The following is a 24,473-nucleotide window of genomic DNA, read 5'->3' on the forward strand; positions in this document are numbered from 1 at the left end:
TATTAGCTCAGTGCTCCTTTCTAAAGGAACAAACTTTCTGAAGTTTGAATACAGGGGTGAGACACAGCTTTAAGCGTTTACATGGAAACAAGCTTTGCCTCTGAGGCTTTTATCCATCGCCAGAGGTGAATGCAGAGCACACTGTGTCTGCTTTATTTTTTCCAACTGTGAGCAAAAATGCTAGTATAGGGGTGTCCAACCCGTGACTCTTTGAGCAACGAAATGTGGACACCAGGAGCATTGTTTCCTGCTCTGCACACCCCCCCCAGCACTTGATGGGAGACGTGCTGGGCAGCAGTGGCACTGGCTCCAGTGAGTTGCTGGCATTGAGTTTGAGTGGGGGGACTGAGGGTGGCTGGCTCTTGGGGAGCAGGAGAGCACTGAGTTAGAGCAGGGGGTTCCTGGTTCTGGAAGGGCATTGGGTTACAGTGTGTGGGGGCTGCGGGTGCCTGGTTCTAGAGGGGGTGAGGGATTGGTTCAGCGCAGGGGCTGGTGGTGCCTGGCTCTAGGGGAGGGCATTGAGCCATGCATTATATATTTGCTTTTATCTATCTAGATATGTATTATATCTACACAGATAGATAAAATATATAATACATGGCTCTTTGTACTCTATCCATGTGGCTCTTAATCCCTAACTGGCTGGCCACCCCTGTGCTAGTACCTGTAAGTGACTATGCAGCATTTTAACTCTATTCTCATACCTTGGCACTTAGAATAATAAGAAAGTTTTGGCTTTTAACTAATTAAGGGGAACCTGAAAAACAAGAGAGAGAGTGATAGCTTTTAGAGGAACAAGTGTGAGGTAGCAATAGTTTAAGAAAACCTGCTTGCTAGAGATTTTGGTAAGACTGTATACCCTAGAAATGTATAAGATTCTGGACTGCCATTAACCAACAACAAGAAGTCCTGCAGCACCTTATAGACTAATAGATATTTTGGAACATAAGCTTCTAACAAAGCGGATCTCTGCCCACAAAAGCTTATACTCCAAAATACCTGTTAGTATATAAGGAGCCACAGGACTTCTTGTTGTTTTTGAAGATACAAGCCAACTCGGCTACCTCTCTGATACTATTAACCAACGAGCCTCTTGTGTCATTTAAACACCAGGGTGTTCTTGGTAACAAAGCTTAACTTTTCCATACAAATACAGTACAACTTTACCTTATTTTACACTCATGGGCTCTATATCTACAAAGTCCAACAAGTCAGCCACTGACCATGTCCATGTCAAAATTCCCATACAGGGTGTCAATTACCTGCCAGTTATTTTTCTTGGCTTTTTTTTTTTTTTTTTTTTTTTATTTAAAATAAAAAGACTCTCAAACCCTAGGCACTCAGGACAATCAGGATTCCAACCATTTTTGCTCTCACACAGTTCCAGCTACACTTTACTAAGACAGACATGGAAAGTGATCTTCGGCCTGGGAATCCAGATGAGCTGGAGCACTTTGAGGGCTGATGTCGGAGAATCAGCACAGATACCAGAAACACAATGGCTATTTTTTTTAACTTCATCAACAGGGAGGAAGGTTGGTCTTCTAAATAAGGCTCTTGACAGGGTCTCTGAAGATCTGCTTTCAACTCCTGGCTCTCTCCCTGTGCATAGACTTGGGCAAGTCCCAAGGTCACTGCGTACCTCAGTTCCCTCTTTTTAATAGGAGCACCACTCCTTTCCCTCACCCTTTGTCTTGTCTATTTCTACTATAATCTTTCGGGGCAAAGGGCTGTTTCTTATCAAGTGTATGTACAGCAGCAAGTACAAAAGAACCACGGGCATCAGTTGAGACAGCTAGGCAGTACTGAGATGTAAATAAATCAACCACCACAATAGTAAGTTAGGGTCACTTGGAGTTTGGATGATGGAGGTAGAGCCTTGACCATTTTGCTGTGCCTCAAGGGAAGGTGAATTAGAATTGGTGGTGGTACAGCTCCTGTGTGCTATCACTCCAGTACATCATTCAAGGAGAGACGAGACATGCTGAAGGAGAAGTTTAGGGTGATTTCAGGCTGTTAGGTTCTGCTCGTGCTTAACTTTGTAAAGCTGAGATTTAGGTCACAATGAATGAGTTCTTATTTACAACACGTTCTTTGGCATGCTTTTCCATATATACACAACTACGTCTTTATAAAGGAATGTTTCTTACTTTTTACATGCAATTGTTTTTCATTTACATTTGGCTCACAATAGACACAAACTGACTCTAAATTAGCATGTTTTAAAAAGGAATCATGGCTCAGTGGTTTGAGTATTGACCTTATAAACCCAGGGCTGTCAGCTCAATCCTTGAGGGGGGCCCTTCAGGATCTGGGGCAAATAGACTAAAAAATAGACAAAAATAAAATAAAAATCTGACAGGGATGGTGGTTGGTCTTCTCAATGGGCAGGGGACTGGACTTAATGACCTCGCAAGATCCCTTCCAGTTCTATGGTACAGGTGTGTATGTTTGTAACATGCAATGTTTGTAACATGCAGTTAAGTTATTTTGAAATAATGGCTGTTTCAAAATAACTCTGTGAGCATGTACACCACATACACTATTTCAAAATAAATTTGAAATAGCAGGCACATAATTTCTAATGTCATAAACCTTGCTGCAGGAGGAATAATGCCTGTTTCAAAATAGTTATTTCAAAAGAGATGCTATTAAGACACAGAATAACATTGTTTCTAAATAAGCCATAATGGTGCCCAATGCCACTACTTGGAAATAGGCACTGTGTGTCCAGACATGTAATTTCAAAATAACTGAGGGCTACTTCAAAATGCATTCTTGTGTGTAGCTGTATTATTTCAAAATAAGGTATTGCAGAACTGCTAATCCAGAATGGATTATTACAAAATAACGCCGATGTGTAGATGTAGCCTAACTGAGCAGTGACCGAGCTTATCACGTACCCACTTCTTGGCAATATGCTGCTCTATTATTCCAAATACACAAAAGGGATTTGAGAGAAACCCCTTCGCCCTATACACTTTATACAAAGTAGGGATATAGCAGCAGTTTAAACAAATTAATTTCGTCTAGGGAACTCCATGCTTGTTATGGTTGGTTTCGCCAAGAATCAGAAGGCCAGGACAGTAACATTCCACTGGATTTGTTTTTCTGTCCTGACCTACCAAGATATGTTTTCCTCTTTTTAAAAGCTGTTCCTCCCAATACATTCAGCTCACTTGTTTGCTCATGTATACAAGAGCTCTGTGTATGAAACATCTCTTCTTCCCCTCTTCATTCATCACGGCCAAAGGAAGATATTCCTTACTGGGAAGTAGTAATTATTTCCAGTAGATTGCCTGGAATGGGAAAGTTTGTTGTGCTCTTTAAGTTCTGTTTTGTCTGTTTGGTTATTACCCACCCTAATAATTCTCCCTGAAATACCATTTCCTCTTCTCAGTGTATCTTCACCCCGTGCTACCAAAGGAAGGTTTTCCTCAAAAGAATTAAAAAGCCTAGGTACCTGAAGATACACTAATAATCAGATTATTTCCTCCCCCGCCCCACACACACACACACTTTTTCTCCCCCACCATTTGCCTCTGCAGACTGTTTGGAACTGTAGTCCATCTACAGCAAAAAAATCTCAACCATTTTCTAAGCTTCGCCAAAAATTCAGTATAAAACTACCAAAACAGATTCAAGTCAGAAGTCAACTGATAGCTTTTAAATTCCTAGGAAGGTCTCTTCAGGGAATAGAGAATTTATGTAGTTACTTTGTAACCCTCCGAGTTTGCCCCATTAACCTAAGGTCTTTCTTCATGCACCATTGTACAGTCAAGTCTAAAATAAACAAAACATACCACAGACATAAGTAACTTCATGTTACAGAGTTAACTTTCATTAGCCTGTGGTCCCTTATGTGTCAAAAGTGGCATGTGCACGGGCAAATCCTAAATAGTTAAAACAAAGGAGTAATATTTACTCTAAAGCTTATCTTCTCAATAAACTATTCAGTGCCTTGCATTCCCCTATTCTGGTTGAATTAGTGGCATCTCTTAAAATGGAGAAAATACATGAGCATAATCGAAATTTATATTCTGTGCTCATTCTACACAAAATAGTAGTAATTAAAATTGGAGAATATTTAAATCCAAAGAGGGAAAAAAAATGCAATTATTTTTGCCACCTGTTCCCTGTACAAAAAAACAAACCAACAGGAATTTTACAGTTTGAAGGCACAACTCTGTGGCTCTGCTTTGAACTCCAGTATGACACCACTGACTATTTTCTTAAACACATGTATCCAACTATTTAATGTTAAGTAATAGTCAAATGTTCTTGTTTTTTAAAAAGGCAATTATTAAATTCTTATGGGAATACTTCCTATTTTAACTGCATAACATTAAAAAGATATATTTGCCCAAGATCACAAAAGTAGCGAAAAGACAGTTTCCTAGAGATGACTTTTTCACACCACAGATCGCTAGTTTCAGCCAAACCACTTTCCATCCTGTGGAAAATAAATGATTAGTAATGCACAAACAACACAGAAGCTTTTTGAGAAATTCAAAATGGGAATAATGGTGAGGGGATCCATTCTTTATATGGCTTCTTTATTCTAAAACAGCAGATATTTTGTTTTGAAAAGTATCTCAGATATTAATTTGACATTTAAATTTAGCCTTGATTGCAATCTTGAGGTTTTATTTCAATGTACTTAAACCACAGACAAACCTTCTGCGTGCTGCAGCACAAGAAATACAGACTCCTCAGAGATGATGTACTTGTGCAGGCACACCATGTTGGGCACACAGCGGGGAATGATGGTCTTTCTGTTCCTGCCGTACTCACTACTTTTCCTTAGACCCTGACAGAGAACAAAAAGGTCAGTTGTACCCTCAGTTGCCTTTGGAGCCTGCTGTGCTCTGTGTTTATCAACCAAACTAATCTATCCGAGTTACTCTGGGCTTCAGAGAAACCACTCATCTGCTGCTCTATGCCCCTCAGTCCCCCGAGGCTCTGCTGATGGCATCTGGCGCATTTCCAGAGAACAGAAGATGGCACAAAGCTGCCATTAAAATCAATTACATGGGTCAATGTTTTTATTAGAATCTATCTCAAACTAAGTCATCAGGATGACACTCAGTTATTTCCCTATGACCCTTTTTTTTTTTTAAAAAAAAAACAAAAACAAAAAATGTTTTAAGCAAAAGATGTTGTTAAATCAGTGTAAGTTCTAGAGACAAAAGAACACCCCAGATTCACATGTTACCCTTATAATTCCCCGTACTTAAAAAAAAAAGATAGGAAAAGACTCAGCGCCTGAAGAGGTAATGATTTTGGAACAGGGCACACAGATGATGTTACTGGAACAGAGGGGGTGGGAGATAAGCATGAGGTAGTGTTATATTGATAAGATGTTAGACATTAAATGGAAAATATACAGTTAATCTCCTCTGACTGTAGATGTAATGTGGATGTTTACCTAGGGTCCAATATCTGAATTTATATAGTTTGCAAATAGCCATTTGTGCATTATAAATGTAATGCTTTTCTGTGCATAATATGTGCTGGGATTTCTAAAGCAAAATAAAGAGAATTAGAACAGTATACAGCATGTGCACATAGTATACCTGAAACTACGGGGGAAATAAAGTTTCAGCAATTAGCTATGGTGTAGTCACATCACAGAATCCTGTAGTGTTAAGAACATAGGAATTGTCCTACTGGCTCGGAACATCAAATATTCGAACAGATTTTTTGGAGCACGAGCTTTCATGGGCAAAGACCCACTTTGTCAGATGCCCACGAAAGCTTATGCTCCCAAAAATTTGTTAGTCTATAAGGTGCCACAGGACATCTTTTTTTTGCAGCTCCAGACTAACACAGCTCTCCCTCTTCTACTTTGCAAATATTCGGTCTCTCAGGGTAGCCAGTATCTAATGCTTCAGAGGTGCAAGCAATAAGACCTCTAGTGAACAGTTATGGGGCAGCTTGTGTATAAGAGAAATTTCTTCCTAATTTATGCCTCTTTGTTCTAACATCTGATACTTCACTGAAGACTGCTGAGATACTCATCTCAATGACCATGCCAATATCATGATCAGGGCTAATGGTCTGGATACTAGAACTACAGAGAGAAAGAAAGGAGATGGCAGAAAGTGAAAATGTATTTCAAATACATTTAGCAGACAGAAATGTTAATGTGCCAGTAAAATTCACAGTGATGCAACCATAAAAATAACAAACATTTTCTTTGCATGAGGTAAATTAGCAGCCCAAGATGTTTAAAGCAAATATAAAGATTCTACTTACTTTCAGTATAAAAGTCTGCTGTGTTCTAGTATCCATGACAAGTAAAACCTAAACAAATACATAATTTAAAGAAAAAATAATTTTAAGTTTTCCATTTATACAAAGCTACTTAATAGTAGGCAACTCAAAATCAACTACTGAACATTTCTACAGAAGAGGGCACACTAAAATACAAAAATCCCTCTGATAATACATCAGTAAAAACCTTCATGGATTTGTTTTAAAGACAAAAGCATGCTTGAGGACATAAAATGTCTCCCGAATACTTCAGAAACTTCATCTGGTTATCAATCAACTTTGTAAAAGTTAAAATGCCATTTAACAAAAAAAAAAAAAAATCTTCACACCAATTTAAAAACTGCTCATGGGTTTGCTCAGCTTTATAAAGACAAAAATCTAATTTGGTACTTATCTAATACAATTGTCTAACCCCAAAAAATATCTATGAGTGAGGGTATAATTAATAGAATTCAAGTTACGGTAACTGCATGAAGAGCACTGTTCCTTCAGAGCTGTGTCTACATTACAAGATAAATTCAAATTTAAAAGCCATTAGCTCGATACTACAATGTCACTGTCTTCACTGTAAATACCATTAGCTCGATTTAGGAAGCACTAATATTGATGTCATTACATCATCGAAACCAGCAGGATGTTGCATCCAGTTGGACTTTATAAGTTTGAATAAAGGCCAGTGTGGAAGCGCCATGTCTTAAATTGGAATTCATTAGCCTCCAGAGGTGTCCCATAGATACCCCACAATGCTCTGCTCTGGCCACTTCCATCTCCACTGCTCTCCAGGTGCACAGGAATTAGGTAACAGGAAGACTGTGAATTTCCATGCGGGACCATGGCTATGGGGTCATGCTTGTGTGAGAGGCTGAGAAACGTCATTTTTATTTTATTTTATTTTTTTTTTGCTATTAGCACTGCGAGCACATCTATCCATTACAAATATCCCCTGCAAGGAGTTCATGGTTCTGTCTCAACCTCTGCTAGATGAGCACTTGGTATTTTTTTTTCTTGAGTTGCCCGGTGCCAGCCGCTGCCCCACCGCACCACGTGGCTGCTGGGCTGTTGTGGGGGGGTCGTGCTTGTACGAGGGGCTGAGAAACTTCTTCTCAGAGCTTTACATTTATGTAGGTCCCCTCTCTCTCCCCCATAGGTGCCATGCAGCTGAGGTCTTTCCTGCACCCAAACACATCACATGGCTAGCCCCTGACCCAACAAAAGGACATGCCTGCAGTTCAGTGCTGACCATGCACCATGTCCTGGCTTATGCACGGTGAGGGCTCCAAGGGCAGGAAAAAATTTTGGGGCCTTGATGCTGACTGGGCCTGCTTCAACTGGCCCCCCACCAAAAATATTTTCAGGGCCTGGCTGTTGCTGGTGAGAAGTCTCTCCGAGCAGCTAAGATTTTCAGGGTCTTGCTGCTGCTGGAGGGCAGAGGGACTCCTTCGGCTGGCCTCCCACTCAACTTCCCCATGCTCCCTGCCACAACAAGGACCCCAGGGGCTAGCAGTCACTGGGGGAAGTCTTCACCGGTAGCTACAAATTGCAGGGCCTGGCAGCTGCCCAGGAGGAACAGTTCAAGTGGCCTTCGAGCCACGGACCTGGCACCCCAACCACCAAAAAAGATTTTCGGGTGCCATGTCAAGTGGCCATTCAACCTCCCGAATACCAACCCCTCCCCCCATGGCAATGGAATTTGGCAAGCCCCATCCCCTGTGTTGGCAATGTCTGCGTACTGAAGAAGAAAGCCAAAAGTCTTTTTTCCAAGCCTTTTCTATCCTCTTACTTCTAATCTCGGACACCCTTCATACAGGGACAAGTGGGTGGAGGGCCAGCTGAGAAGACAGACTGTGCACAGAACCCGTATAATGAACTTGGAACCCAAAAGCCCTCCCCCACCAAAACTATTTTTTCAAAACTTTTACTATCTACGCTTTCTTCATGCTTTGCATTGTCCCTGTATTATTTTCAGGGATCAGATGTAATCAAGGGAGAAAGGACAGTCAGAGGAGGGCCAGTTGAGAAGACAGATCATGCACAAAAGCTGTATGATGGACTGGGAAGCCAAAAACCCTCCCTCAACTATAGTTTTTTTAAAAAAAGCAATTCAGTTATAGAAGATAGATTTCTGTTCATTTGGAGATCTTTGCTGATGCCCTACTTTCTTTCCTGCCACCTGGAAAAAGGGACATTTGCCTACCACCAGAGGGGAATGAGGGCAATGCAATGTGGGAAGATGATGTCAAATATCAACAACCACTTGGCAAGGCATCTTTTCCCCATGCTGCACCAGCAAAAACACCCAGAGTGCTATAAAGATGAGGGAACTGTGGAATAGGCTCCCACAATGCACTGCTGCAACAGTCGATGTTTGTAAGCAATAAGTCGACTTTGTGAGGAGCATGTAGGGAGGTGAGAATAGTCAAACTCAAAATTTATAAAATCCAGCATTACAAAATCTATATTAATAAATTCAAATTTATCTCGTAGTGTAGACGTAGCCCATGTAAGTCCAACTGTTTCTTCTCCCAACACGACTGGTTTTCCTGACGCTAGATTTTGTTCCCTTCCTATAGGTTCCCTGTTTTGTTGTGGAAGCATTGGATGGTTTGTTTCTGTTGTTGTTTGTTTTTAAGAGTGAGGTTAATGATCTCTTCTAGGAAGTCAAACTGAAGACTGTTTTGGAATAAGCAAACCAAATCATGCACGATGACAACATGCCTTGTTCTAACTCCTACCAGGAATAGCAACACCTACAGATTTGTAATGCCCTAATCACCTCTTCTATCACTGCTGTTGAATTCCTCCATAACCTTATTGTTTTGGTGCATTTATAACTGGTAACAAAGACTGCTGCAGGGAAATCCAACCGTCAGAACTCCAACATCAGTCTTATGGAAAGAGAATACTGATTTAGGGAAAAAGGGGTTCATTGCAGAAAGGAGACATCATTGAAAAGGAACTCTTCATCACAGAGTGCTGCCTCTGCTGCAGCCACATCATTGCTGACAATTTCATGAGTAACTTAGGGACATGACGGATGCTAGGAGCAGGAGTCTAACTAGTTATTAAGTGTTGATACTTCTGGAGATTTGAGGACTGTCTTTCAAACATTAGGGAACTAGAGTTCTCCAGATCTCTTGTCAAACCCCCACACTTGAGTGTGTTAACCTTGAATTTCAGGCACACTCAGGCACACCTGAAGAATTCCAGTTCTGTACAAAAACCTAAAGTGGTATAACCCCAATTCTTGACGAGCAAATAGGTAGAGGGTGTGCAGGCTGAGCTGTATTTGATTTTCATAACAAATATAGTCATGCTTTAAATTTTTTCACACTGTTATGTTATATAAACCCAGTTACACTTGGGGAAAAAAAATTACACGCAAGCATTATTTAGCCTGCCAAACGAAACATTCACAAAATGACAGTAAACGCCACATGTACTGTTACTGGTGCAACCGTCAGTACTGCAGCACAGATTGCTACAGGACTAACTACATTAGCTGATAACCAGAGAAGACATTCCAGGGAGGTAATAGGCCAGTGCACAATGTGCTGTGTCCAGGAGCAGGCCATCCCAGCTCCTCTCCTCATCCCCACCACACTTCTGGGAAGCAGAGCACTACTGCCCCCAGTGGCATTCCCCGAAAGAGGGACGGCCTGCTAGGACTACGTGCTGGCTTCGCGGTTGTGGGAAACCCGCCAAGCCCTCCCTACCGTTTGTGAGCTGAGCGAAGATCCTGTCCCATGTGGCACCCATGAGGGGAATGAAACGGAATGCTGAAGCCATGTGCTGGGTCCAAGGATAATGGTGCCCTGTAGCAGCTCACAGTTATTCCCAGTAAAGTAACTAACAGCACCATGGGCTGAGCTCTTTAGAAAGTTCATACTCAATTACGTGGGCAGACTGCCAGCATTTTACAGAGTCACACATGCAAGAGGAGGGAAATTAATTTTTAATAATGTATTACTCCACTAAACTTGAACAGAATTTCATCACACTTCTCTAGCCCAGAACTTTCCCACTGCCTAATTTCAAAGGTCTGCTGCTGCAAGCAGAATGTGTTCAATCTTCTTAAGGAAGGGATACAAGAATCTCTTCTAATGGAAGCCTAAGCACAGAGGTCACTACCAGAGCCACCTGTAATACTCACCCACAGCACAATGAACAAAAATACATGATTGTTTTAAGATGAAGGTTTTAAAACAAGAGCTTATGCAGTGTAGGCTATAACTATTTTATAAGCAGCCTCTGAAAACACTGTTTGCCCACTCAACGGATTATATTTTCTGACGGATGTGTTGAATGTCGTTTTCATCATAATGGGAAGGCTGGTGAGTAGATAATGTGCCCATGTAGGTGAATTTTCATGGTGATTTTGTAAGCTGGCTGTATAGGGCTCTCAGAAACAATACAAGCCAGTTGAACAAATCACAGCAGAAACATTCCTTTTACTATCCTTGCTTCACCACAAGGCCGAAAATAAAACGTACAAGATATGCCAAATTAAGACAGATAAAAATTATAGAAAGAGAATGTTGTGTTCACAGTCATTTTGTCTTCTTTCACCAAGTTTATTTCTAGGTAGGTACTCTTCACATTGAGGCAATAAATACAAGAACATATGTGATTTTTTTTTTAAAATCTGCCCTTTGACTGTCAATTTCTCCCAAACAGGTGTTGGCTAAATGATTATAAATTGGCCTCTGGATACACCTCTTCAACTGAGCCGTACAGGACTGGTGATAATATAATTAGACCTAAAAACATCAGGCTGGTGAACGCTTTCCATCTGTTTGGCAATAATGTTTAGTTAACAATAGTATTTAAAAAAGCACCTTCAACTTCAGCTCTTAAAGTTATTTATAGGGCCATTCTTAACACACCAGCACTCTTGCTAACAAGAGCTTAGCCACTTAGAAATTATTAGCCATACAACTGTATACCAAAAGGAATGTCTGCATTTAACATCTGTATCTCATGCATCAACCTCATTTAAACTCACTTCTTAATGAACAGTTCTATAGCTCTGTATTAATATTATAGTTGCATGCACAAAGATCATAAGGAGCCAAACATTTTTTTTAAATACCAACAGTAGGCCAATCAGTAATGAAGCTGTCAGCATAAAGGACAAAATAATAGCTTCTTTAACCCTCAGACAGGATTTGTTCATTTGTAGAATACAACACACCAATTTAAAAACTGCTCATGGGTTTGCTCACCTTTATAAAGGCAAAAATCTAATTTGGTACTAATTTGATACAATTGTCTTTCCAATAAAAGGATCCTAAAGCCATATTTTATTTCATGATAAAACAAGTGCTATAACTAAAACTGTCATGAAATAATTACCTTTGATGGCATACCTTATTGCACAAATACAAATTAATGTATTCCTCCCTTTCACATTTCACACTTGCTTATCAGAACTGTATTATCATATGGTGTAACAGAACAGACCACCGACTCGTCACCCTATAGTAACGTATAAAATAACTGTCCCTAACAGGAATAAAGCAGACAACCTGTCCCTTAAGGGCTAGCTTCAGCTGCTATAGCACAACAACATCACAAAGACTAGCAGCTACTCTTTTTCAACCGTAACAGGAGTAGGTTTTAACAGATAATAGTTCCTTGTCACTGAGGTTCACTAGCTAGACTGAGTAACCAGACCCTCCAACCAACTTTCTCTCTCTCTCCAATCAATCCATTATATTCACTCCTGTTTGACTTGAACAGAGAAAACAAAACCAAAGCTGAAATCTGTTTTCACAGGCATGAAGTTGATCCACCGCTCCATTTTGCTTGATAGAGAACTACCATTTGTTAAGTACTGCTATGTCTTGACATAACTGATTATTTAGGCATGATGGAAATTTAAAGAAACTTAGTGACAAGTTGCAAAAATGGGTAATTGTTACACTAATATTGGCATTACCATAATATGTGAATGGAAGGCAAATCCAAAAGGGGATGAGCCAGAGAAAGAAAAAGGCAGAAGCACAACCAGTTTATCCAGTACATTTACCCTACAAGCCCTAGTACTTAGCCCAAGAAACAAACCTCCTCTTGGCTACCTTACTCCTGTAACAACAACAAGAAGTCCTGTGGCGCCTTAGAGGTTAACAGATATATTGGAGCATAAGCTTTCGTGGGCAAAAACCCACCTCATCAGATGCATGTGGGTAATTGCCCACAAAAGCTTATGCTCCAATATATCTGTTAACCTCTAAGGTGCCACAGAACTTACTGTTTTTGTGGATACAGACTAACACAGCTACCCCCTGATACTTACTGCTGCAATGCACTTTTGCAAAGATGAAACAAATCCAGTGAATTAAGCACTGATTTGCTCTCAACATCAGACCCTTCTCTCCTCCAACTTTGGGGCCAAACAAACATTGTCTTCCGGTATTGTAATAGTAGGAGTTATTTACACCGGCATTCTGCCATCTCTCTACACCAATGCAGAGGAGATGGAGGAGTGTGTTCCTTAAGGATTTTGATAGGATTTCCTTTTGAAAAACAGAGCAAGAAGGGTCAGGGAGCTTCCCCATAAATAGGCTTGACTTGAGAACATAAAGTTCCATAGCACATTCTTTGCTCCATTATTCTATCTAAAGCGATGGCATCAGAAGCATTAGCAACAGCAGATTGTCGTACAAGTACTTATCTTGTGTTACGATAGGAAGTCAATCTGTTCTTGGCTCTCACATGCTGATGGAAGCTGTTGGGTAAGGATGACTGGAATGTGAACTGTTAGGTCTAATACCTTGTAACAGTTAACTATGATCCCCAGTATTATTCAACACCAGACAATGGCCATTCAAGACAAGTGAGAATGAGATACAAAAGGAAGCCACGTGAACCTTGTTTGTCATACTAATGAGATATTGTTTTAGGCTTTAAAATCCTCCAGTAAAGCATGTTACTACCAAGTAAAAACATAGGTGGGCAGTGCTACAAGAGCCAATTTCAAAACCGCACACAAGCGGACAGGCAAAGAGCATTGCAACACTGGGGCAAATAAATACCTTCATCAACACACTCAAGTGTGCCTTTGGCAGTATCTTAGTTCTCCCAGGCAGCCATGCAGCGTTGCAAACTGCATATGAACAAGGAATTATTGCAACCTAGGTACTGTAGTACAGGGGACACCAGTAATTCATGAGGCAACTAATTACAGACCAGTTCTTTATGGGTTTCCCAGCTAGATTTCCCCATTTCATTTTTAAAACTGAAAATCAATTCAGATGGTATGTGAAACTACCTTTAAAAATAATTGTACTTCAAAGTCCTTCAGATAACTGGTTTCAAATTGTGTCCAATAACTACTGATTTTTATTCAAAAACAGATGTAAATACATTAGATACAATCAACTGGAGAAAAGTAAATCCAGATTTGTAAATAACCATAGTTTAGCTTAAAGAAAAGACTTAATTTTAGGATTCTTTACATGCATAAAATTAGCAAGTGTTTCGGTATGCTAATTTTTAATTAAAAGATATTTCTGCAGTAAAAGCTCTTTCATATGCACTACTGATTCTTCATCAAACACTAAGTTTCCAACTTAACACCAGTATAGCTGGTGGCAGCCTGAAGGTTTACCATCTGCTGCCACCCAAAGTCACGGTGGCCACCTTCAGAACATATGCATCAAAGCCTTGAGATAAGAGACTGAAGGAATACAGCAGAAGTCAGCATAAGGGGAAATCACAAACCCAGAGGCAGGCAATAGGCAACACACCAGAAAAAAAGAACATGGTAAGCCATTAGTCACCCTACAAAACACCCCATCAAGGTCACAGGGGACAGTAGAGGATGAACTAAATACTGCTGTAAATGCATTTGCTTTCTCTCGGGTGGCTTCAACAGAAATGCAGTCACCACACCAGCTGCAATTAGGTACTACCTAGTTTTAATCTACTGTTGCTGTGGATTCAGTCCTACTCATTTTCAGAACAGAACACAACATATTTATACTAGCTTGAGTTTGTTAGATTTACTTGACCAACATTTATTGGTGTTTAAAAAAAAAAAAAACACACATGGCTTCCATCTGTTGATGAGGATTACAAGTACTGCTTGTTTGATCAGGTGAGATCCACGACAAATTTCAACCACAGATCCTACTAGTTTAAGGTTTTGGGAGAGAAGACTACCAGCAATGGTACACTCTTAAAAGCTGGCTTTATCCTTAGTTACTGAATTGCAGTTCTACTCTGAAAATAAGTTCATGATAACATCTGTGATGCTATGACTCCATATTTTATGGAAATATGTTTTTGAATATGAATATGCATAACCTGAAAATGCTTTATACAAAATGGGCCAAATGACCTATCATTCAAGAGCTTAGAAAATACACATTCAGGGGATTACATTTGTGTGCACATGTGTATCTTTCTTGCATGTGAAATTAGAAATCTTAAGTGGAAATCTGTTTTATTAATCTAAGTCTTCAAATTAAAGTAATTAGTGGTATTTAAGAAACTTAATGCTCCAGTGCTCAAAACAATGGTGTGTGAATGGTTTTGATTTTCCTGGAAGACTAAATTGTGGTTGGTCGTACCAAAACAAGTGATTGTGCACCCTGGTACTGGAATCCATTTTGAATTTGGTACTGTTTGAAAGTGGGGTGGGGGAGAATTAAAGAAAAGATTTCCAACCAGGAGAAATTCTCCCTAAGGGATGAGAAGCATAGAATTATTGTTTCCATGTCTTCTCAGGTGTCTTCTTGTGAAGGGGACCAGTTTGTTTAGCCAGCCGAAGACAAAACCCCAACGAGGGAGAAGCTGTTAGATCTAGGTCAGAGAAAAGATCAGCTCTGGCTTGAAGACTTTTATTTAAGATAAGGACTAGGGTGCGAAATTATGTTTTGTATCAATTTCTCTTACTGTATTAGCCTCAGTTGGGCCTGGTTTTATTGTAGCCTGGTAACTTTCATTCTCTCAAACACAGGGTGATGAGGCACCTCAAAATGCACGTAAACAGAGGAGCACGCTAGGCGACAGTCTCAAGGGGATCTCTGTGATCTAACCAGAGACAGTATCACCACTAGATTCTGTGCTTATAGGGTAACTCCGGATGAAATATACGCCGTTTATGAGGCAAGTTTTCTGACTGCAAAGTCTGCAAATCCAAGCCGGGATCTAATGACCAATATCGATTTTTTTTTCCTCCTTATCACTTCCAGGACTAAAAAAGTTCTGTAGGTCAAGTAATAACCTCAGAGGTACCTGTGAAATTCCATTGCTACCAAGGCATTTGAACAGGTGTAACTGACCAGAATTTTGTTGATGCTGCAAAAAGAAGATGTAAATTCACTTTACTCTCCCCTCAGCTGTGTTGGCTGCAATGGGGTTCACAGACTTGCTGGGCTCCTGGGCCAGGGTATGTGTGAGTGTGAGAGAGTCAGTTCCACACCCTCCGAAGGGGCAGGACTGAAGTTAGGCTCCTCCACGCAGCCCTCAGCACTGCATGTCCAACAGCGATTTAAGGGCCCAGGACTCCAGCAGCTGCCATTGTTGCAGGACACGTTAACCGCCCCCACCCGGTCTTGGTGGACCTTGCAGGCTATGCAAGGCTAACAGGAGAAAATGGTCTATTTAGTAGAAGCTCTATTTGGCTACTAAATATAGTTCCTATTCCCACCAGTTCTACCCTCCAGCTTTATTTATATTATTTTATACATGCACATACATGCAGACACTCAAAGATTATAGAGCCAAGAAAGCAATTTTAGTAAAAGCACTTGGATGATACTTGTGAAAAAAAATAATTAATTAGTGCTCATAATCTGTTCAGTCAGCATAATGCCTTCAGTTATCCCTCTTTTTCAGTGATTACCCACAACTATCTATGATCTATGGCAGATTTCCAAGACCAGCATCTGATGAAGTGAGTCTGGGCTCACGAAAGCTCATGCTCAAAACTCTTCTGTTAGTCTACGAGGTGCCACAGGACCCTTTGTTGCTGTTACAGATCCAGACGAACACGGCTACCCCTCCGATACTATGATCTATGGATTCTCTTTATGAGACAATTATAGTTGACAGAAGAAAAACTCTATTACTGAAAGTGCCAGAAAGTAGAAAACAAAAACTCATTTATGCTTTCAGACTTTTAGTGGTGCTGTAAAAGGTGACAGTTTACTCCCTTGAAACAGGCTGAAAATTAGCCAAAATTACATGTGGCAAATTATATCAAAATGGAGGAAGTATCCAAGGGATTGTAATACGGGGTGTCCCTCATGATCAGACTTATCAAATTCAAGCATCAACTGTGTGCTAAGCAACTTACTACTAATTAGTTAGACAAGATCGTTCCCCAAAGAACAAACTATTTAGTTTCTTGGGCGGGGGGGGAATGGAACAAAGTGGTTACATTTAATGTTATTCTTTTGTGTTAGGAGGAACCATTCTTTACAATGTTCCTATTTATCATCTTTATTAATTACAAGATAATGATACAATGAATATTTGCAATAAGGACTGAAACAGAGGAATTCAGAGAGATATTAATAGTGTAAGTAAAAAATATTCTGATGAAAACATGCAGACCAATGCACAAAGGGGAGAAATAATCTGAACACATACTCACTAAGAGGGAACATCTGGGAACTGGTAGCAAGATCTAACAGAGGGTCAACACAGCAAATACAACTGTGTGATGACATTATAAAGGCAAGTCTGAGTGACTCAACACTGCCTACTCCAAGGCAATATATCAGTGCAGAGAGTGAACAATCTGTCGAGCTGTTTTGTAACTGCACCACATTCAGATCTGGGCACTGTACCACCTGAAAGTTACTGACAAATCTGAGTGAGTTCAGAGAAGAGCAACGTAAGTGAGCTGTAGCGACTGAAGTATGATTAAAGATTTCAAAGATTTTGTTTGTGCGTGTGTGTGTGTGTGTGTGTGTGTTCACAAGCATGCACCTGTACGTGTGTAAGAGATTATATTATTTCCTTTGGTATAATAAGTCTGGGTAGAGCTGGGAATAGAGAGAAAATAAAGAAGACCTATGGAGAAGAGATTTTTCTTACCTGTGAAATATATTAGTCTATAAACTGGCTTCCTTAGGAAAAAGGTAGAAGCCTCAAGCCCTGGGACTTAAAATTAGAGTAGATGTTACAATGTATTTTAGGAAACCATTCTGTAATGACTGGAAAATGGACTGAATGACCCCAACACACTACTACTCCATTTTTAACTTCTATGATTGCTATAAAACAAGATAGTAATTTAAGATGCTGTCAGATTAACAACAAAAACACCCCTCTTAAAAACAAAGTTCTCTTGTTTAGATTTCTCATAATAGCTAATCAAACTATATATATTATCAAACTATATATATTTAATCTATATGTAACAACTATGACATTTTCCTCCACTATGTTATGTTTAGGGCGATGAAAATAAGGTTACTCAGTTTTATTCTTGTTTATAGCTGGTTTCTGATTTGTTTCACATTCTGGTTCTTAACATCACCGTAATACCACAACAGAGGGAATATGTGAACTTAAGTACAGTAAGCTTTTTCACATCTGGCAGCTGGATATGCCAGATATTCAAATATTCTGGATAAGAGAGTTATACCTAACAATGTATAACACTAAAGAAAAACAAGATTAGATCTTTAGAAAACAAACAAAAATGCATGCAGAGTTGTTTACTTACCAACAACAGCAGTTTTGTACACTGTAAACTCATACTGTGTTTGCTATACTTATTTGTATTTACTTTCACTATCCTGCACTTATGGAAAATTTTACTTACCGTTAAAATGCGGTGATTTGAGAATTCTGGATGATACAACGCCCAATATGAAAAAGTTTATGTTATGCGAGGTTTCGGGTATACTTTCTTCTATATCTTTTATGCTCACTCTTTCTGTGCAACTCCATAACCAACATTAGGGGAGAAGAAGATCATCCAAATTTGGCAGGATGTTTAGCTGACTGCAGCGTGCCAAAATATGAGCTGATGTTAATGTAAACTGTGCAACAGCAATGCCGTTTAAACCCTACTCAAATAAAACTGAGGCTAAAAGGAGAATTAGTAAACACTGGACTAAAACACAGCTTCTGCGGTATTTAACATTCATGTACAACAGAGGAACTGTCATAACACAAGCCCAGTTTTCCTACCCTTTAATTAAAATCAATTAAAACTAGCCATAACTTGTTGAATTCAACTACCTATAGTTCTGTAGCATTTTTAAATGTATTATTCAAGAGATCAACATGGATTCACTATTTTATTTATTATGTTCTCCTGAAATGTAAAAATCTGACCATACTTTTAAATTAATAAATCATGATGATTTGGGTGGGATAGTGACTTGCCCCTAGAAAAAGAACATAATGCACTGGAATTGAGATTTTTCCCATACAGCTTTACGATGAAGGCTGTCGTTACACTACAGCGCTCTGTCAACAAGAGTCACAGTCGGAAGAGATCATCCAACAAAACTTTTGTCGATAGAGTGCAGCCACACACAAAAGCAAAATCGGGAGAGTGCTCAGCTCTGTCGATAGAGCAGCCGGGCTGCCTAGTTGCTCTCTGGACAAAACAGGCACCCGGAAGCACAGCAGACTGGGCTGCCCATTGTTATGGATGCCCTGTCTGTCAAGAGAGGCCTCCTGGGGGCATTTATACAGCTGTTTTGTCAACAGAAATGTGATGACAAAGTTGTTATGACTTCTTAATTAATTTTAGGAGGACACTGATGACAGTGTTCTAATTCTTAATGCTTCAGATTATGTTACATGCATTTTACCCAATAATCTCATCACCAATAAACCCAGATCAAACAAAATCCAGGAAAGATCCAGATAGAAGTCCACTGAAGCCAAGTGTGTTACTTCAAATTTACACCAATACCCACTGTATCAGATAAGGGCTGTTTGGAGAACAGGCATTATGGCCACGCCTACACGAAAAGCCTCTGTTGACAGAAGTGACGTTCCAAGGAAGTTCCTGGTAAAAATTCTGTCAACAGATGCATCTAGACATAAAAGCAAATCGAAAAAGCAATCCACTCTGTGGACAGAGAGCAGCCAGACTGCCCGGCCCTCTCTCAACAAAACAGCTGACCGGACACTCTGCAAACAGGGCTGCCAGCTAAACCAGAAGCCCTGTCTTGTCAACAAAAGGGCCCTGGAGCATCTACACAGCTGTTTGGTTGACAGAACACTGTTGAGAGAGGTGTTGTACCTGAACAGGGAGAGGTATAACACTGCCAGCAGATGTGCTGATTTTGTCCACTAACAAAAACTGCTCCTGTAGATGTGGCCTACGAGTCACTGCTTAGGTCAGTTTAGTCCTTCATTAACGAACTCTGCTTGTTAAGGCAGCGTTTTCCAAAGTGTGGTACACATACCACTGGTGGTACATGAAAGGATTTCAAAGGATACACGGCAGAAAATAAATTACTAAAAATCTGGAGATAAGCACTGGGAGAAGAGGGGGCACTGATAAAGCTGCAGCCCTGAAAGGGGTATGCAAATGTTTTAAGTTTGGGAAATACTGTTTTAAGGGACACAAGATGATTCTTTAAAAATGAAAGGGTTGCCTACTAAAGAATAAGATGTTGGGGGTTGAAACAGCATTGTTAAGGTATCTGCAGTTCCACAGCAAATTAATTGCTTCAGGGTCCGATTATAGCTTCAAAGTAAAGAATTGCAAAAGGAGCAAAAACTCAGCAGAGATTCTGTAACATAGGAATATTTTTTAACTAAATATGTTCTGATAGAAAAGTCACTTGCTACTTCCAAAAGAGGTTTCAGATGCTTTATTGTGCTCATGTAACTGATTATATTTGGTCTGGGTGTATCTCTAGACACTCACACAAGCCTGCTCTTTGGTATGCTATATTAATGCTCACAGGAGTTACCCTCACATATCCACAAGAAGTTGAGTCCTTAACATTCAAGGGCACAAACCTCATTTTTTGTTAGATTAAAAAACCATTTTCAAAACCAAACAACACCCCAACCATTCACCGAGCATCCCTACCCCCTGCAAAAATATAAAAGCCAGTGCCAAGTAAAGGAGCACACAGCTTACTTGTCACGCAAAGAGACCAAATGGAAAAAAACAAAAAAGGGGGGTAAACCCATGGCCAAGATTTTTGAGAACTGACTAGCACTTTTGGGTCCACACCTTGAGACAGCTTGAAGTGGCCAAAGTTTCAGAAGATAATTTCCAAAAACAAGACCCCCTTCCAGGCATCTCAAATTGAGCACACACAAAAAGGTCATCCCAGTCCCTTTTTAAAACCCTTGACAATAGAATGAGACAAAGCATATCCAACCAAGGACTGTCTGTTTGAGCAAAGTTCCAGACAAGTTTTCTTCTGAGTTGCCATTGGTCTAGCACTGGCATAACTCCACAACCTCCATCAACAGCAGGAGCATGAGGGTATAGAAGGGCTACCAGCATTTTTATCGGATCATCATGTAGGCTTGTCTTCTGCAAAAAGTTAGACATCACACTGGGAAAAATTCCATTCATCCATCCCCATCAGCACTCCCCTTGCTATTAGGCCAATAAAGTTCTACAATGATGAGGAAAACAAAGATGAAGACATTTTTCAGAAAAAGCTCTGCAATGCAGACCCGTTTACCCCCTGTTGTGTCCCAAACCATGACAAACTCCTTTAAGATAACTGTATTGAAAGATCAGGCTGCCACATGACTTTGCCCCATCTCCACAGAGAAAAAACACATTATAATGTGGCTTGGGCTAAACGCTGAAAATGGATGCTCCCACATGGCTGCAACTGAGACAAGATCACAGTGTCACTAGCCTGCGGATTTCAACTCAAGCACTGCAACACAGTATACAGAGTGTGTTAAATGACCTGTGTCATCCTGCTTTTGAGATGCCATTTCTTTTCCTTTAAAGAGGGCACTGTGTCCTGTAGGGGCTCATAGCACTCCACGATCTTGTTCGGGGATGAGCAAAAAGTATTTCAAGAGTTCACATGGGGGAGACAGGTTAACATGGGCTACCTTGCTTTGTGGCAGGAGCAAGCTGGCAAGTCACAGATCAAGACCACCTTGCTGCTGAAAGACACCAGGAGTGTAGCAGTGGTTTGGAGAGATACACCGCACACATCAGGGATGCTTTCTGTATATGGATGTTCTCCCATACCTTTGGTGTAGAGATGGTTTTACAAGGTAAGAAGCAATGGGCACTATCAGACACCATGCCATGCATGAACAGGGAGAAATAACACTGTCTACTCTGCAGCCATATGAAAGATCCCATAGAAGCTTTAGAAGGATGTGAGGTTTGTCTCCATATCCTGAACCAAACCTGACCATTGTGCAGCACACAACCTGAATACCTAAAGTAAACCCCCGATTTAGTAGGCCCCAGTTCAGCAGACTTCAGGAACAACGGACATCTGCCAGGCCCCCATTGCTCCCAAAGTCTGCTTAAACCACCAGCCCGCCTTGAAAGAAAATGCACAAATGCTGGTGACGCCGACCCCACTGGAGCTGCTGGAGCAGCTGCTGGAGCAGCTGCAGGAATAACAGTGGCTGGGGCTGCTGCTGGGGTAGGAGGAGCTGCCATGGCCATGGCTGCAGGACCTGCACCACGACTGCAGGAGCCACTGTGGCTGGGGCTCTCACCCTAGCCGCAAGAGCCACACGGTGGCTGGAGCCGTCAGAGCTACAGGACCTGCACCATGGTTTCAAGAGCCACCATGGGCTCCTCCCATTAGGGGTGGATGCGTACGCACGCAGGCAGAAGCCACTTACAATCACCCCCAACACCAAGCGGGCAGAGCGCATGGCGGCTCCGGCTGCGTCAGTGACAGTTCTAGCTATGGCGGAGGCTCCAGCCATGGTGGTGGCCCAGGACGCCGCAAGGGTCCAGCAGCAACAGCTCCAATGAGCCACCCATTTTACAGTATTTTGGGGCAGGGGGAGTGCTATGTGACTACAAGTAAACCCTTGCATTTAACAGCCTTTTGACATTAACAGACACCCCTGCTCCCCATCGGTCTCTTAAAATCAAGGGTTTCTTATATTGATGTACTCTAGCCTAGTTGTAGCTGCTTTTCCATGGCGAGGGAAAGTTCCAAAGGATTATGGGATCCTTTAAACAACCTAATAGTTCTAAATTTACTTGTGATCAGTGTTCCCTCTATTTTTTCCCCCCATCCATGGGCAGAATAAAGTTTGTTCTGTGCACTGAGGCATGTGTGGATGTTCACCACCAATACAAATACATGCTCCCTACTGTGGATGGGCGCTCTGCTGATTAGCTGGGTAGCACCTGAATCTCTCCTGGGCACCACCCAAGTGCTCAGCTTACAGGGAACACTGCTTGTGACAGGATGTCTATAGAACACACACACTTACACTGCCTGGAGTATGCTTTCTTTCCAACATCACTATTTACATTGGCAGTTTACACAAAAAAAGGTTTAACCTCTCTCACTAGCAGATCCTTAGAGTGAGCGTATTGGGGGTGGTGAATGAAAACACAGGACATAAGTGTGAGACTTACAGTGAGGACAAAAAGCAAACAAACAATCCCCCTGTTCTACAAACATGATAAGCAGTTTTTATATACACACAGCCTTGGTCCACATTACCCCTTCCTTTTCAGGAGGGGTATTTCAATGACATGGATCAAAACTGGTTAATGAGGCACTAATATGAATATTCAGATACTCATTAGCATAATGGCTGGCAGTCGCGCTTCGAAAGTGCTGCTTTTGAAATGCAGACTGGCTGTAAAGACATGGGCACTTCAAAATAAACCTACTTCGAAGTCTGGGGTTTATTTTGAAGTGCCCGTGTCTATACAGCCAGTCTGCATTTTAAAAGCAGCACTTTCAAAGCACGACTGCCAGCCATTATACTAATGAGGTGCTGAATATTCATATCAGCGCCACATTAACCAGTTCCACTCCATGTCATTGAAATACCTCTTCTGAAAGGGAGTGGTAGGGTAGACACAGCCATACAGAATTACATATTTCACATTCATACAACATATTCTGTGCTTAAGCTCTCTGGGGGGCAGACACTGACTTTCTACGTGTGCTAAAAACACTAGGTACACTTACGACACAATTAAATGATAAAAACAAAACAATATCTCAAAGCAAGATTAAAATGTAGAAGAAGTAGAGAGCCTAGGAGCAGGTATACAAGTAGAAAGACGTTTGAAAACAAAAAAAAAATGTCTTGCTCCATTCTCTGAACAATTCAAACTTAACTCTGCCCCTTATGACATACTTGCTGGATAGATATACAACAAAACACTGTTAGAATGCATTTCACACTGACGTCTCCAATACTAAATCTTATTTTCTGTCACCATCCTACCTTGGTGTCTTTTCAGAACAATTCTGATTCCAGAATGTGGCTACATTAGACTTGTACCTAATTATACCTGGGAAATTCATTTACCTTCTGGAATAAAGGAGCTTGGCCCTATAGGGTGTTGAGCATCACCTCCAATGACCAATCATTTCCACTATTTTACTATCTTTAAGACTGAATGACATGTGAAGAGGTCTTATTCCATCTCTCTACAATAATACCAGGACCCTGTATCCCCCAGGTATGGAAAATTCCTAAGGTTGTAAGCTGCCTGCTCCATCCCTCCTCAGGGATGATTATGAGGTTATGTAGTTCCTGGAATCCCCATTGGTCTTAAAGCTTTATACAATGCACACAGCTAACAGCTATAATCAGCTTATCAAATTGGTCTTTCATTTTCTCCTTAATAAATATACAGAGAGAAGCAATGAATAGATGACACACTTGCCATCACATGAAAGAAGATACAATGTATATGATATTATAGCTAAAAGGTTGTGAAAACATGTTGTGAAAACAAGGTTAAAAATCTGAGTATATATAGCCCAGAGAAGAAAACATTGTAGTTATGTATGCATTTAAAACAGTACAGGCAAAAGACAATCTAAATGGTTATGTTCAGCCTACCAAAAGGGAGAGGAACAAATTCAGAGCTAAGGAGGACAGCAACAATGTTTTAGTAACACGAGTTATAAACGTGACATATGACCCCAAAACACAAAGTCCACAAGACAGGGATCATTCAAGAAACAACCAAAAGGCATTGAGGAACGAAGTGGCAACAAGGAAGTGAATCGTTATAAGTTGATTTAGCCATTGCCTCATTACTGAATAATTGACCA

At 40.7% G+C, this 24,473-nt stretch overlaps 1 protein-coding gene across 4 annotated transcripts in view; it reads right to left on the minus strand.

Moving 5' to 3' along the window:
* RPS6KC1 (ribosomal protein S6 kinase C1) overlaps positions 1–24,473 on the minus strand; it is a 127,247-nt gene that overhangs the window by 37,259 nt on the left and 65,515 nt on the right. For all 4 annotated transcript variants that reach the window (XM_074989988.1, XM_074989987.1, XM_074989990.1 and 1 more), the window contains 2 exons: positions 6,259–6,306; positions 4,678–4,810 (listed from right to left, as the gene is read on the minus strand). In XM_074989988.1, the coding sequence (XP_074846089.1) occupies positions 4,678–4,810; positions 6,259–6,306 (181 nt within the window). The remainder of the gene's footprint in view (positions 1–4,677; positions 4,811–6,258; positions 6,307–24,473) is intronic.

The sequence above is a fragment of the Carettochelys insculpta genome, chromosome 3, assembly GCF_033958435.1.
Source record: "Carettochelys insculpta isolate YL-2023 chromosome 3, ASM3395843v1, whole genome shotgun sequence".
Classification (NCBI taxonomy): domain Eukaryota; kingdom Metazoa; phylum Chordata; order Testudines; family Carettochelyidae; genus Carettochelys; species Carettochelys insculpta.